The 16020-nt window shown below is 43.4% G+C and overlaps 1 protein-coding gene across 4 annotated transcripts in view; it reads right to left on the bottom strand.

Moving 5' to 3' along the window:
* slc2a9l2 (solute carrier family 2 member 9, like 2) overlaps positions 1–16020 on the bottom strand; it is a 69577-nt gene that overhangs the window by 40952 nt on the left and 12605 nt on the right. For 3 of the 4 annotated variants that reach the window (XM_026168601.1, XM_026168600.1, XM_026168602.1), the window contains 2 exons: positions 13010–13111; positions 1843–2003 (listed from right to left, as the gene is read on the bottom strand). In XM_026168601.1, coding sequence (XP_026024386.1) covers positions 1843–2003; positions 13010–13111 — 263 coding nt within the window. The remainder of the gene's footprint in view (positions 1–1842; positions 2004–13009; positions 13112–16020) is intronic. The other variant, XM_026168603.1, reaches the window with a different exon arrangement.

Genomic DNA, 16020 nt, shown 5'->3' with positions numbered 1-16020 from the left:
TGCAGCACCTGGGCAGCACTGTTTATCTGCCTTGCCACCAGGCCACCCAACATCTCTGGTTCCCTTGTTCTCCAGCATCGGGCCATTTGCGTGTGATCTCCAGCTCATCTGCGTACTTTTACTTTACCAGCCTTTGTTGACCAAATTTCTTTTTTTCTTCAGCATGCCTGTCTGCCGTGTGTGCGCATTCAGGTCTTGTCTGAACTGTACTTTTTTTAATGTCAGGGGTCAAAGAAAAATGTTTTCTTCCTATTGATTTTTGCTATCTTTGAAGTGAGATGCTTAACAACGCCACTGAGGCTCTCAGAGCAGCACATTTCGTAAGTTATAGCATTTGTATTTCAACATCAGTCACACAACACCAGCAGCATGATAATCAGCCGTGTTTTGTTTCTGAGATGAAGGCTTTTCTCTCTTGCTGTGTCTAAATCTACATTTAAATCTAAAATTTAAATACACTCATTTATGTAGCAGTGCAGTTGACCACAAATGTTTATTAATCTCTTTTCATGTCTGTGGTGAAATGTCCACACACCTCTACTGATTTTTTTTTTTTTAAACTAAACCTACCTCGGCTTCCCTGGCATACTTTGAAGTGTGTTTCATTTCAATTGCTCCATGAGTCCTCATTAAGTTAACATATATATTCAACTCTTGTCCCTGACATCTGAATTTCAACCTTTCCGAAACTCTGTGTAAAACTTCCAGCTGACCCACACGTCTAGCAGGGAATGTGGAGGGAAAATGAATTATACGCTTCAACCTAATTAACACAGTGAGGATCGCAACCTGAGAAATCCAAGGTGAACCTCAAGGGTATCTTAATTGTCTGAAATGACTCTGAGTAAAAGCTTCATAAGTCTCTCTGTGACACTCTTGTCATTAGTGGATAACAGATTCTTTAGAAGACGTATCATTTCATAGCCCTGAGGTGATTTTGTTAGTGCCTGAATGTGTCCCTTGAGGATAGTAGGACATGTGGCTCTGCAGTCCAACACATAGGTGATCAAAAGTTAAAGCTAAATGCATCACGCTGGCTGTGAGATTGGATCTCATCATGCAGTATATAGGCTGTCAAACCAGTGCAAGTCAGTAAAGACCAATACCTTTTATGTCCTTGGAGTCAGTGCACTGACAGTCTTTTATGTCTTAAATCCATTACAAAAACTTACTGGTACTTGATCATTGTAAATGGAGGCTAAAGACAACAGTGAGATTGCTACAGAGTAGATTTAAAATTATTCATTATTGTACTTAAAGGAACTGGTTGTCTAACGGAGCCTTGTACCAAAAGGGAGACACGAGGAACAAAAATAACACTTGTACACTTTAAGGGTCTGTGTTTGTATTTAACATCACTGTTATTTAGTCACAGCTGGAGAGGTGAGCCACAGTGTTAAAACCACAATGATTTTGTTGGATCATTTTGTTAAATTAACATCATACTGAGAAGCCAACAGTTCGTGCACAAACAAGGTCATTTACCACCTGCCTAAGCACTGTTGCAGATCAAGTGGTTAGTGGTTTCTTTCTTCCCTTGCTAACAGCAGCACACCACACTTCAAAAATTCCCCTTTCTTGTGTTTGTGCAGCACAGTGTTATCCTGCGGTCCCTCGATTTCAATCCGACCAAGCATTTGTGGGATTCACCAGAACAAGCTCGATCCAGAGAGACCGCTCCCCACAACAAAGGAAGCCAAAGGATCTACAGTGTTGTTCATATTCACTCATAACATAATCGTTTGCACCAAAATGACTGCTGTTCGCCATTCCCTGATGAGTGAAGGATATAAAAGCAAACTTCTTACCAGTGATATTGTAAGCACATAACAGTGTTCTCACCTGCCCAGTACTTTGATGATTAACGTGGCAGACAGGGCTCCAAAAAGGCCTCCAATAGAAAATATGGACACTGTGACGGACCAGAGGAGGGTCACCGTCTCCGTTGAAATAGGCTCCCCATATCTCTCAATCCATGTCTTATTGTAGAAAGCTTTAATGTACTGCAATACAAAAGGAACACAAAGAGATGTTTTAAATGTGTTATTCATATGGATAAATGGTGAAAACAAACAAAAAACATTGATATTTAAAAAGTTTAAATGTAAACCTAGAAACCCCCAACACATGTTTACTGAATATCATATGTATCATGAGTGTGTTTTTACATTTCCAATCTGACTTTATGACCTAAACTTTGCCTGGAGAAAAGGACTACCAGGAAATGATTGTTAAACAATATGATCTGAAAACATTTTGCTTTAATACCAGTAATAATATTGGTAAGATTTTATATCTGGTCTCCACAATATGCAAATAAATTAATTTCAGCAGGCTTAATGCAGGCATGTCATTAGCCCTGGGCGGCCCTGGATGTTTATTGAATAGCTCCAGATTTCATAAAAGAATTGTTTATTCTTTGCATCTGTATTCAGGTTTGTCACACGTGAAACACTCTTATCTCTCTCTGACCTACCTGCCCTAATGCGATCTAAAATTTGTTCATGTGTTCATATACGTGATTGATTGACTCCTTGTATCCAATAAAATGAATAAATGACGTGTAAAACACCTAATCAATCATCACATCAAAAGTTTGAGATTTGGATAGTTTGACTGGAGCATCACGATAGCATTCTTTTTACAGACAGTGTCTGACGTTTTGTATAACTTTACTTTAAAAAATAGCAAATAGCGTAATAGCAACAAACTGAGTGACTTCATTAAGAAGTTGAAGCACAGGCTACAATGAGTCAGTGAATGCGTCGCATTAAATTATTACGGCACTTGTATCAACCCACGAGAATTCTAAAGTGTCTTCATTGAGCGTGAAGACGTCGGTTGCATAGAAAGCAAAGGGCCTTATAGCTTTTTGATCTTTCATTTAACAACTGCGACTGAATTCCTGTTAAACCAAAGCTGAAGCCCTCCCTGTCTTCAGCACTGTCAGGAAGGGCAGTGGTCACACAGTTGCTGTCATTGCTTGCTTTGGCTTAGGAGCTACTCATTGTAAGCATCATGTATCACGAGCATGATTGCCGGCTTTGCTTAACTTAAGACTGAAAAATGACCTTTGATGTCACTTCAAATTTGCTGAAAACAATTCTATCGCTAGGAAAAGGGGGGGGGTTACAGGTTACACCAGTTTCTACAGGGCTTTCATCACCCTTATCGCTACTTTTACTGAAGATCAGCCAAGTCACGTGCTATAGATAAATAATTACTAGGGGTGCAACGATATTCGTATCGATATTGAACCGTTCGATACAGTGCTTTCGGTTCGGTACGCATATGTATGAACAATACAACATTTGTAATTTATTTTATCAACTTTCCTTCTGACGATGCTGTCTGTGTTGAGCGCTCAGTGAATCTGCGTTCGACTACTACTAGGCTGCACTGTCGAGCGCAGATCCACTGAGCGCTCAACACAGACAGCATAGTCAGAAGGAAGAGCGCAGGGCAAGCTAGCAAGACAGAAGTTAAGCTCTCCTTGCAACATGGACCTCCCCCACCCTCATTCAGATCTGGCGTTTGGAATTATTTTGGTTTTCATGTGACGTATGACCCTGAAGGTAAGCGAGTCATGGACTAAAGTAAAACAGTATGTTGGATGTGCCATGCAATGCTCAATTACATGGGTGGGAACTAGTGTGTTAGCGCAGTTAGCTCGTTAACGTGTTGGCCGTCTAGCCCCATGCACGGGGCGATCGGCGGTAGCTCGTTAACAGAGATTTGCCGTGTTGTGGCATTAAGGTCATTTCAATGAGATTAACCTGAAAGCACTAGTGGGAACACAACGAATATGACTGCACATTTACGCCGACATCATCCTAGTGCAAAGACAAAAACAACAAGCATGCTACTAACTTTAGCCGAGTCATTTAGACAGCTGTTAGCACATGATTCTCCTTATGCTGCTGAGAATATAGCCCAGAAGAAGCGGATAGTATAGCTTTTATTTTGGAAAGAGACATTTCTCTGTAATAAACTCTCTTTTCCAAAGATGAGTGATTCCTCAATCAGATACAGGGCTTGCAATATCGCTAGCCCGACGTCCTGGGGCTAGCGATTTTTTCAGTCGGGCTACCAAAATCTATCTCTTCCCTGCCCGTCGGGCTATTGTAGGAAAAATATATGTCAATGCTTTTGCATTCTTTCAGAAATGTAGCTGGGTAATTATGTCATTGGCATCGGTGAGCCACTGTCAATATGTGACATATTGAAATCGCGTTTGAATTTGCGCTTGTTTTTTTGCTTTCACTTTGCAATCGTGCGAACTGTGTATAGAGACGACAGCACTGATCTGTGAGTGATGATAATTTGTGCACCAATTCCTCTGACATCGTCTTATTAATCGTTAGCTTACTATGCAAACATGACAAGTGAAATCTCCCGCAGCAAGCTTAAACATGTGAGAGGTTGATCGCGCAGAGAATCGCTGAGCTTATGTGAGTCCGTGTGTAAAAGCAGCAGGATTTATATTTTAGTTCTGCTGAGCCAAATAAGACAGGTCAGGGTGAAGGTCAGGGTGTTGTTTCAAGATGGCGCCGAGTATGGCAGCCTCGTCGCGAGCTCCCCCAAGCAACGGCTTTCTTCTGTGTTTAATTTTACTTTTCCTTTATTTTTTCACGAGCAGCACTTGTCTCCTTGTGTACGACCGACAAACCTTACTGGACATAAAAGACGGTCTTTCTTATAACTTTCCGGAGTTCAAGTTTTGCAACACGGACGCTCCGTTTGCAGACCCCCCATTCATCTCACCTGAGACGCCTTTGTTCTCTGGCCCTGGAGGCCGCAAACGCCGACGCAGAGGGAGAAGATCTGGCGTTCTGGTTCGACTGAGACGGCGCACTTACAGACCACCGTTACCCAGTTTATTACTGGCTAATATGCAGTCTCTGGAGAACAAGCTGTGCGAGCTTCGGGCACGGATCTCATTCCAGCGAGAGATGCGGGACTGCTGCGTGATCTGCCTCACAGAAACCTGGCTATCGGACAAAGTACCGGACTCCGCAATACAACTGCCGGGGTTCTCTGTGCACCGCGCGGACAGGTCACAGGATCTTACTGGGAAAAGCAGAGGCGGTGGTGTGTGTTTCATGATCAACAACAGCTGGTGTGATTATGCGAACGTGCACCCGGTCAAATCCTTCTGCTCACCGGACCTGGAGTACCTGATGATTAAGTGCCGGCCATTCTGGCTACCGAGGGAATTTACAGCAGTGATTATTACGGCTGTTTACATTCCCCCACAAGCCGACACTGACCGTGCACTCAGGGAACTGTACAGCGCGATCAGCAGCGAGGAAACCGCACACCCAGAGGCAGCGTTTATCACAGCCGGAGACTTTAATAAGGGAAACCTGAAGAAAGTCTCACCAAAACTCCATCAACACATCCTTTTCAACACACGTGGAAACCGGCTACTCGACCACTGTTACACCTCTTTCCGGGATGCGTACAAAGCCCTCCCCCGCGCCCCATTCGGCCAATCAGATCACTGCTCCATCCTGCTCCTGCCCGCCTACAGGCAGAAGCTGAAACAGGAAGCTCCAACCCGGAGGGCGGTGCACTGTTGGACGGACCAATCGGAGTCTGCGCTGCGGGACTGTTTTGATCACGCGGACTGGGAAATGTTTCACGTGGCCGCCAGAGACATTGATGAATACACAGACTCAGTCTGTGGATTTATCAGGAAATGCGTGGAAGATGTCGTCCCATCCAGAACAGTCAAATCCTTCCCAAATCAAAAACCCTGGATTAACGGAGATGTTCGCGCGGCACTGGCGGCACGGAACACCGCCTTTGCCTCCGCGAACACATCGGACTACAAACACGCACATTACCAACTCCGGAAGACGATCAAAGCAGCCAAACGTGAGTACAGGGACAGGGTGGAGCAACAGTTTGACAACCCTCGGAGTATGTGGCAGGGACTAAACACGATCACAGACTTTAGAGGGAAAACCAGCACACCGCAGACCACGGCCTCTCTGTGTGAGGATCTAAACGTATTCTACGCTAGATTCGACACAGCGAACACCATGAGACTGGACAGTGTGCGCACCGCGGATGACGTCAGTGCGCACACTGTGTCTGAGGAGGATGTGCGGAAGTGCTTCAGGAAGGTGAACGCACGCAAAGCTACTGGTCCGGACGGGATTCCCGGCCGCGTCCTCAGGTCATGCGCGGCTCAGCTGGCTGGAGTGTTCACGCACATCTTCAACCTTTCCCTCTCTCTGTCTGTAGTCCCAGCCTGCTTCAAAATGGCCACCATCGTCCCTGTACCCAAATCCTCCACCATCTCCTCATTGAACGACTGGCGACCTGTAGCCCTGACCCCCATCGTAAGCAAATGCTTCGAGAAGCTGGTCAGGGACTTCATCTGCTCTGCACTACCCGACTCACTGGACCCTCTACAGTTTGCATACCGCCACAACAGGTCCACTGATGATGCCATAGCCCTGACACTACACACTGCCCTCTCACACCTGGAGAAGAGAGACACGTATGTGAGGATGCTGTTTGTAGATTACAGCTCAGCATTCAATACCATCGTTCCCTCGAAGCTGGACAGGAAACTGCAGGATCTAGGACTGAGCAGCTCCCTCTGCAGCTGGATCCTTAGCTTCCTGTCTGACAGACGCCAGGTGGTCAGACTGGGCAGCATCACCTCATCCCCCATCACACTGAACACTGGTGCTCCACAGGGGTGTGTACTGAGCCCTCTCCTGTACTCACTCTACACCTACGACTGCACAGCCACTAACAGCTCCAACATCATTGTGAAGTTTGCGGACGACACTACAGTGGTGGGTCTTATCACCAACGGTGATGAGACGGCTTACAGGGAGGAGGTCAGCGCCCTGACCCACTGGTGTCAAGACAACCATCTCACCCTCAACGTCGCAAAGACAAAGGAGTTGATAGTGGACTTCCGGAGGTGCAGAGAAGTACACACCCCCATCACCATCAACGGCGCTGCTGTGGAGAGAGTGAGCAGCTTCCGGTTCCTTGGTGTACATCTGGCTGAGGATCTTACGTGGTCAGTACACACAAACAAAACAGTGAAGAAGGCGCAGCAGCGCCTCTTCTTTCTCAGGAGACTGAAAAGATTCGGCATCAGCCCCCGCATCCTCAGGACCTTCTATCACTGTGCCATTGAGAGCATCCTCACTGGATGCATCACCACCTGGTATGGCAACAGCACCGCCTACAACTGCAAAGCTCTCCAGCGAGTAGTGCGGTGCTCTGAACGGATAATTGGAGGTGAGCTTCCCTCCCTCCAAGACATCTACAGGAAACGCTGCCTGAGGAAAGCGGGGAGGATCATCAAGGACTCCAGTCACCCCAGCCATAAACTGTTCAGACTGCTTCCATCAGGAAGGAGGTTCTGCAGCATCCGGTCCCGTACCAGCAGACTGAGAGACAGCTTTTTCCATCAGGCCATCAGACTGCTGAACACGTCATAGACACCTCAGCTTCACTACTGGAACTTCAACATTATGCACTCCACACTGTATATAAATGCCACTTGTTTTGCACATATTCAACTCTGTATATTTTATATATTTTATTTTATTTTTTTTTTTTTTTTTTTTTTTTTTTTTACTATTTAATTTGTAAAAATGTGTATACACACACACACACACACACACACACACACACACACACGTAGGAAAATATTTAGTATACACATCCAGAAATGCATACACTATTATATATTGTACATATATTTATTAGTTCAGGTTGGCCATTCTTGTATTTTGCTCGTTTGTGTTGTTGTGTTTGCACATCTCTGTTGCTTGTGGGTCTCGCACACAAGAATTTCACTCGCATGTGCTGTGCCAGTGTGCCTGCACATGTGATGTGACAATAAAAGTGATTTGATTTGAAGAAGTGACAGCCAAAGAAAAACTTACCACAAAACGGAGAAGTTATGACAAATCAGACTATAAGGCAAAAAGAAAGTGCAGCTTTATGGTTTCATGGACAAAATAATTTCTGTGGCTGAAATATGATGAGCTAAATAACCGGGGCTGCACATAAGTGGTCCGCAGGTGCGCATTCGCTGTCAAAATAAAAAACACGCACAAGGGTTAGGGTTAAATTTAAAAACTGTACTTTTGAGTTAAAATATATATTTATAATTTTAATAAATGACAAATTAAAAAGGCATGAACATTTTTTTTGTATCGAAAAAATATCGAACCGTGACACCAAAGTATCGAACCGAACCGAACCGAACCGTGAATTTTGTGTATCGTTGCACCCCTAATAATTACCAAAGATATTACTTCACATCATCATCACATCACTCCCTGCAAACATCCACCGAGTTCAGTTATTCATGTGTTCAACAGTTATTTCTCACCAGCATCACAGCCACAAAACACAATCAATATTTTTAGATTTTGTACCATGGCAACATCTGTTTGACATGGCTATATAATATTTTACACTCACTGGTTTTCTATCAGAGTGAAGCCGTTCATGAGTCGATCTGTTGTTATGTTGTCTCAGTTAATGTCAAGCTTTCGTAAGAAATGTTTGCATAAATAATGATTAAGACTCCTTCATTTTTATAACAGGTGTTGTGTCGAGGGGAGATTAATGCCATGCCACTATCATGCACATTAATTCAAAGATGTTACTGGTGCACCCAGTTAACTCCAAGAAAATGTCTTTGTGAAGATTTCTTTAGCAGGGTAAATTTGATGTCTACAGAAAATGACGGTAGTTATACATTATTAATGAGTAAATTCCCATCATCTTGACATTGTCTGGAAGTGGAATGAAGAGTAGCAAATAGTTTTTTGCCCCTACTTTGATGCTTCTCCTCTAAGATGAGGTTTGTGGTCTACTTGCATATCTAATGTCTGATACCTCAATAGCTCAACCTATTAGAGTTCAATGGAAATGAATTTTTAACACTTCATATAATATTCCTTTGCCCACATTTGAAGATAGCTCGCTGCTGGGGGTGGCCCTGCTGTGCGTGGAGAAAGCTGAATGTTCATTTATAGGTTTTTGTGCCGCGTGTAGAAACGATTGTGGCTTTAGTGAACTATTAAAGAGATCGACTCGGTCTTTTTTGAAATGTAGTGAGAACTCTGTCTGTAACATTCCTTCTGTTGTGTTATCCTAATTCAACTCAACGTTTTTGTTGGTTTATTCTGTTCGGCTTTTGTAAAGACAGCAGGAGAAGTGGTGAGCCCTACTGAGGTGGAGGAGAGCCAGCGCTGCATAAATGATCAGCTGGTGCTTCTGGTGGGCAGATTCTATAAAGGGGAGTAAACAAAAAAGCAATGGCTCAACAACGACGTAAACTGGAGAATTAGCTGCAAAATACAGATTAAACAGTAGGTGGGACTTTTAAGTTTGCTAAGCCAAGCAGAAAACAAAATATCCAGGCAACAGATTTTGGGGTTGTGCAGAGTGGAACTGTGTGCAAAGAAGATCTGGAAGGTTAATTTTTGTTTGCTTGTTTTTTTTTAATTACTTCTCAATTTTCTTTTATTTATTTTTTGTTAAGTGCATTTTACACCCTACTAATTCCATGCAGTAATCAGTAGGTCGCTTGAAAATGAGAACCCGTGTCTCAGTGAGGTTCATTTGTACAAATAACGGTGAAATAAATTTAAAATATAAAATAAAATCATCACATTTCTGAACAAATTGTTAAAAAGGAAAGCCTTAATAGTATGTAGGCTGTGTTTTGTTGAGTTCTACCAAGTATAGAGAAGTGAACAATTAGAAACATTAGGAATGAAGCCCTTAAGATGCAAATAAAACCAGCCTGTTATAAAGTCTCACACAGCCTAAACCCAGGGTGCCCATAATGTTTTTTAATGAAAGCAAAGCAATTTCAGTTATAGCCTGCCACTAAGAAATTTGGAGGATTTGTAGAAGATCATACATGTACAGCATTTAAAGAATAATCCACTTGGATAGTAGGTCCTAGAGAACATAATAACATGATGTCCTTGACAAGAAAACAACATTTCAAAACTTTACATTCTGAAATAAAAAACAGTGGGAAACTTATTGTCATTGTTTAGACAAAGAATGCATTGTTCATAAACTGTGCTATCATTTTTGCGCCTCTTATTTTTGAGAGGTACTGTGACAAAATATGCAGGCTCTTGGTAAGCGTACAACTACCACCCCCTATATACACTGAACAAAAATATAAACGCAACACTTTTGTTTTTGCTCCCATTCCCCATGGGATGGACGTAGAGACCTAAAATTCATTCCAGATACACAATATAACCATCCCTCCCAAACAGTGGTCACAAATCAGTCCAAATGTGTGGTAGTGGGCACATCTGCTATATTGAGATAATCCATCCCACCTCACAGGTGTGCCACATCAGGATGCTGATCTGACATCATGAGTAGTGCACAGGTGTACCTCAGACTGCCCACAACAAAAGGCCACCCTGGAATGTGCAGTTTTGACTCACAGCAAAATGCCACAGATGCCACAAGCAATGAGGGAGCGTGCAATTGGCATGCTGACAGCAGGAATGTCAACCAGATCTGTCGCCCGTGCATTGAATGTTCATTTCTCAACCATAAGCCGTCTCCACAGGCGTTTCAGAGAATATGGCAGCACATCCAACCGGCCTCACAACCGCAGACCTCGTGTAACCACACCAGCCCAGGACCTCCACATCCAGCAGGTTCACCTCCAAGATCGTCTGAGACCAGCCACCCAGACAGCTGCTGGAACAATTGGTTTGCACAACCAAACAATTTCTGCACAAACTGTCAGAAACCGTCTCAGGGACGCTCAACTGCATGCCCGTCGTCCTCATCGGGGTCTTGACCTGACTCCAGCTCGTCGCCGTAACAGACTTGTGTGGGCAAATGCTCACATTCGATGGCGTCTGGCACGTTGGAGAGGTGTGCGCTTCACGGATGAATCATGGTTCACATTGTTCAGGGCAGATGGCAGCTGAGAATGTCCCAGTTCTTGCATGGCCAGCATACTCACCGGACATGTCACCCATTGAGCATGTTCGGGATGTGCTTGACCGGCGTATACGACAGCGTGTACCAGTTCCCACGAATATCCAACAACCTCGCACAGTCATTGAAGTGGAGTGGACCAACATTCCACAGGCCACAATTGACAATCTGATAGACTCCATGCGACGATGTGTTGCACTGCATGAGGCAAATGGTGGTCACACCAGATACTGACCGGTTCTGGGTCCCCAGACCCCCAATAGTGCAAAAAACTGCACATTCCAGGGTGGCCTTTTGTTGTGGGCAGTCTGAGGTACACCTGTGCACTACTCATGATGTCAGATCAGCATCCTGATGTGGCACACCTGTGAGGTGGGATGGATTATCTCAATATAGCAGATGTGCCCACTACCACACATTTGGACTGATTTGTGACCACTGTTTGGGAGGGATGGTTATATTGTGTATCTGGAATGAATTTTAGGTCTCTACGTCCATCCCATGGGGAATGGGAGCAAAAACAAAAGTGTTGCGTTTATATTTTTGTTCAGTGTATTTTTTTCAAGCTTGTTTGGAGGACTCATAATCTACTGAAGGCACACTGAGAAATACATCATATGAATCTGTTCTGTTAAAATCTTCCCATATAAGGTCAATCATCTATTTTCAAATTTATTTTAAAATATGGACACTGTTAAGAGCAGTATCAAAATGTGAAATTACACTGAACTGTCAGAAAGTACACTGTAAAACATAATATTATGCTTAATTTAAAATATAAAGTAGACTGAATTCACTTTTTATCAGCTTTCTAAACTACAGCTCCTTAATCTGAGCTTGGGAATTGTACTACGATGAAAAATAAAATCATGTTTTTTGTGTTTTCTGCAGTATTAGTTGTTAGTGTAGGTGTAACTGCAGAGCTGAAGGTCGTGGCGCTTGAACACTAATTATATAACCTGTGAGACATCTAATTACCTCTGAACAAACAAACAGCCTGATTGGAAAGCATGACCTCTGAAACACGTTTCCCATTCGAGTGGCACCACATAATTGAACTTGTACAGAACTCAAAAATGCAGTTTCTGTTTCACCAGTCAAAGAAGATGTAATGTAAACTTACAAGAACATTGGCTGCACATGTTGTATTTTTCGGATACACATTACTTTGTAAAAGCAACCCCTCATTTCTTTATATTTTTTGCTGGAAAATTTGAAATAGTTGTAGTACTGAAAAATACATAGAAACACATTATATAATGCAAAAACAGAGTCCATACATTTCATACAAAAGCTAGAAAGTCAGTATTTGGTATGACCACCTTTACTGCTTCAATGCTGTTGAGGTTCAAGCTCGAAGAAGACTCGTGACTCATTGTATTGCACTGTGTATTTTTCTATCCAAGTATGCTTTTAGTGCATTGGCAGTGTGTTTGGGATCGATGTCATACTGAAAAATGAAGCTGCTGCCAGTCACATGCTTTCCAGATGATACTGCATGATGGATCAACTTTTTCATCAGACCAATTGCCACTGATTTTCAGTCCTGTCCAAAATGTAATGTACAGTATATTTAATATAAGTATATGTATTTGGTCTGGAGGTTTAGGCTCCCCTGCTCTCAGCTGCCCAAACAAACTGTGAAACCATTAATCTGGCAGGACACTCCCCTGGGACTGTCCTGCAATCACATGGAAATAATACCTATATATAAAAAGTATACCTAAAGGTATTATGTATCGGTATAATACCTGTAAATGGTCACTGTACTGGGGATAAGCCTGACTACAACAGTGTCTATGAGTCCGATATACTGTGTTCATTTTGAACAATTTCTTCTTAATGGGGGGGTGGTCTCTGTATCTGCAGAGCTACAGTTCTGTCAATTGTACCTTTATTAGAAGCTGGTTTTAGCACTGCCATTCAATATTTATGGATGAGTACTAAAAGTTTAATTACCGCACAAAGAAAACATACAAAATCACTTGTGGTTCCCTGCAAAAAGGCTGAGAACAAGTGTTTGACTCACCAGAGCAGGAGCGTTGACCACAGAGAGGTTGTAGCCATAAAGGAAAGATGAGCCCAGGGAGCCAAAGAAGGCGGCACACAACAGGCAGGCTGTAAGTGACTGCTAACGAGAGAGCACACATGAACACATTATGCTAGTCATGCAGTCCTTTCCAGATTGGTGTTGATCAATGCCAAGGGCAGATTCAGTCAAGGGAATTCAACCCTGGGTGAGTTGTGTTACTCTGGGCATCAATGCTAAGAAAACAGCTTCTTAAATCCATGCTTTGTTTTTATTTTGTCAATTGTTTCATTTTAGCGCAAAGTCAACACTGTGTGAAATATATTTCTCATGACAACGTGATATATTATTACTGAAAATGACAAACGAGGATGGAAATAGGAAATAAACCATATCAAGGCTGTCAGTTTTGGCCGGCGGTCATAGGTTCTGTCCAATAATATGACGCGAGACTAGAGTAAAAGACATCCATGGATTGGCACTTTATTAAAGAAGGAGCATGATAACAGCACAAACACTAACTACAACTAAACAAAATGGCTTCCTTTTATACTCTACCTTTTCAGGTGAGCATCTGGAATAGCCCAAGTATGGGGGTTAACTAATCAAAATGAACACATAACCCTCCACACAAACAAACATACAATAACATTAAAGCACATCACAAACATATACATATTTCCAACACATACTATAAACAAACCAATAACATAAGCTTCACCCATTTCTATCTAAATTAAAACCCTCTTTATCCATACTCCCTAACCTGGCACACTGGTCTGCTCCAAGAGCTCTTAAACAGGTGATTGAGCCGCTTTCACTCTTTTGCTCCACATCCTGCAAGAAGCAACTAGGACAGGTGAGTACCTTTACAAGTTCTCATTTCACATACGTTTAGGTTATTGATAAATGATTAACTGCAAACAGCTCTAACTTTGGCTCTTCTCCGACACAGGTAGGATGGCCAGTCCCACTGTCTCTTTTCTGTTACAAGCTGTCAATTTAATTGTATATCAAATAACCTAATAAAAGACTCCAAAAGATCTAATGTGTTTCCTTTATTACCCTATTTTAAATTCCCAATCCAACAATTTATTATTAACCATACCGACCAGGTAATGGAACCCCTGGTCTCCATTACATTTCCTCCCCCCTTCTCCTTAGACCACTGTACTTCAATCTTCATACATACGTGAAAGACAGTCTGCAACACAGTTAGATTTGCCTGGACGATACCGCACTGTGAAATCATAGGGTTGCAATGACAAATACCATCTCGCAACACGCATGTTGTTCTCCTTCATCTTGTGCAGCCACTGAAGGGCACGGTGGTCTGTCTCCAGGGTGAAATGTCTGCCTAGAAGATAGTACCTCAGTGACTCCACTGCCCACTTCATAGCAAGACACTCCTTTTCCACGGTGGAGTATCTAGACTCTCTGTCCTGAAGCTTTCTGCTGAGGAAAACAACTGGGCGCCTCACTCCCTCCACCTCCTGCAGCAGCACGGCTCCTAAGCCTACTCCAGAAGCATCTGTCTGCAGTGTGAAAGGCTGAGTGAAATCCGGGCTGTGTAGAACAGAATCACCTGTGATGGCTGACTTAAGGTCAATGAAAGCACTGTCACAGTCTTTTGTCCACTTGACCTTATTCGGCGCCGACGCTTTTGTCAAATCCGTGAGAGGTGCTGCCCTCTCTGCAAAATGGGGGATGAATTTACTGTACCAGCCCACTAAGCCTATAAATGCCCGCACCTTCTTCTTGGTTGTAGGAACTGGATATGCATGGATTGCCTCCATTTTCCCCACCTGAGGCTTCACCTGTCCATGTCCAACCACATATCCAAGGTACTCCACCTGCCTCTGTGCGATCTTACACTTGTGAGGATTGATAGTAAGACCAGCAGATTTGATTAACTTTAAAACGCGTCGCAGGTGAGCCACATGCTGCTCCCAGGTCTGACTAAATATCACAACATCATCTAGGTATGCTGCAGCAAAGTCTGACACATCCCTCAAGACCTGGTCCATCAGCCGCTGAAACGTTGCTGGTGCCCCTTGGAGACCAAATGGCATCACCCTGAACTGAAACAGCCCAAACGGGGTTTTGAAGGCCGTCAGTTCCTTTGCCTCTGGAGCTAGGGCCACCTGCCAGTAGCCCTTGCTTAGGTCAAGAGTGGTAATGAACTTACTTCTCCCCACCCTTTCCAAGAGCTCATCAATACGAGGCATTGGATAGGGGTCAAACTTTGAGACAGAGTTGAGATATCTCAAGTCAATGCAAAACCTCAATGTTCCATCCTTTTTCGGGACCAGAACAATTGGGCTGCACCATTCACTCGCTGATGTTTCAATTATCCCAAGTGACAACATTAGGTCAATTTCTTTCTTCAGCTGTGAAACCAGGCGTTCAGGAATCCTATAGAATTTTCTACGGGGTGGAGCATTATCCCTCAAGTGAACTTTGTGTTGTACCAGTTTTGTAAAACCAGGTTTTTCCTGGAACAAATTTGGATCCAGAAGAGCCCTTAAATCTCCCTGCTGGGAGGGCTTAAGATGGGCCAGTGACACTAAACTTGGCCCTGATTTGCCTGTGGGAAAAAACTGTTCTCCCTCCTCTTCGTCCTTGACTACCCGAACAAGACAATGCTGTTTTACCTGCTGCGTGGACTGCATTGGCAATTGCTGCTGCTGCGTGATGGGTTGCTGCTGCTGCTGCGTGAATTCTTTTAACAGGTTAATATGGAAGACCTGATGTTTCTTCCTCCTGTCAGGCATGTACAGCTCATAGTTAACATTGCCAAGACGTTTTGTAATTTTGTAGGGGCCTTGCCACCTGGCTAGCAGTTTGCTGTCTGTCGTAGGAAGCAACAGCAACACATGCTGTCCTGGTTGGAATGTTCTTTCCCTGGCCTTCTTGTCATACCAGGTTTTCTGCTTGTTTTGAGCCACTTTCATGTTTTGCTGTGCCAGTATTGTCATTTGTTCTAGTCTCTCTCTCATTTTCAGCACATA

Source organism: Astatotilapia calliptera, chromosome 5 (assembly GCF_900246225.1).
Source record: "Astatotilapia calliptera chromosome 5, fAstCal1.2, whole genome shotgun sequence".
Classification (NCBI taxonomy): Eukaryota; Metazoa; Chordata; class Actinopteri; order Cichliformes; family Cichlidae; genus Astatotilapia; species Astatotilapia calliptera.
The sequence above is the reverse complement of the archived record's forward strand: the minus strand, read 5'-3'. Positions and strand labels throughout refer to the sequence as shown.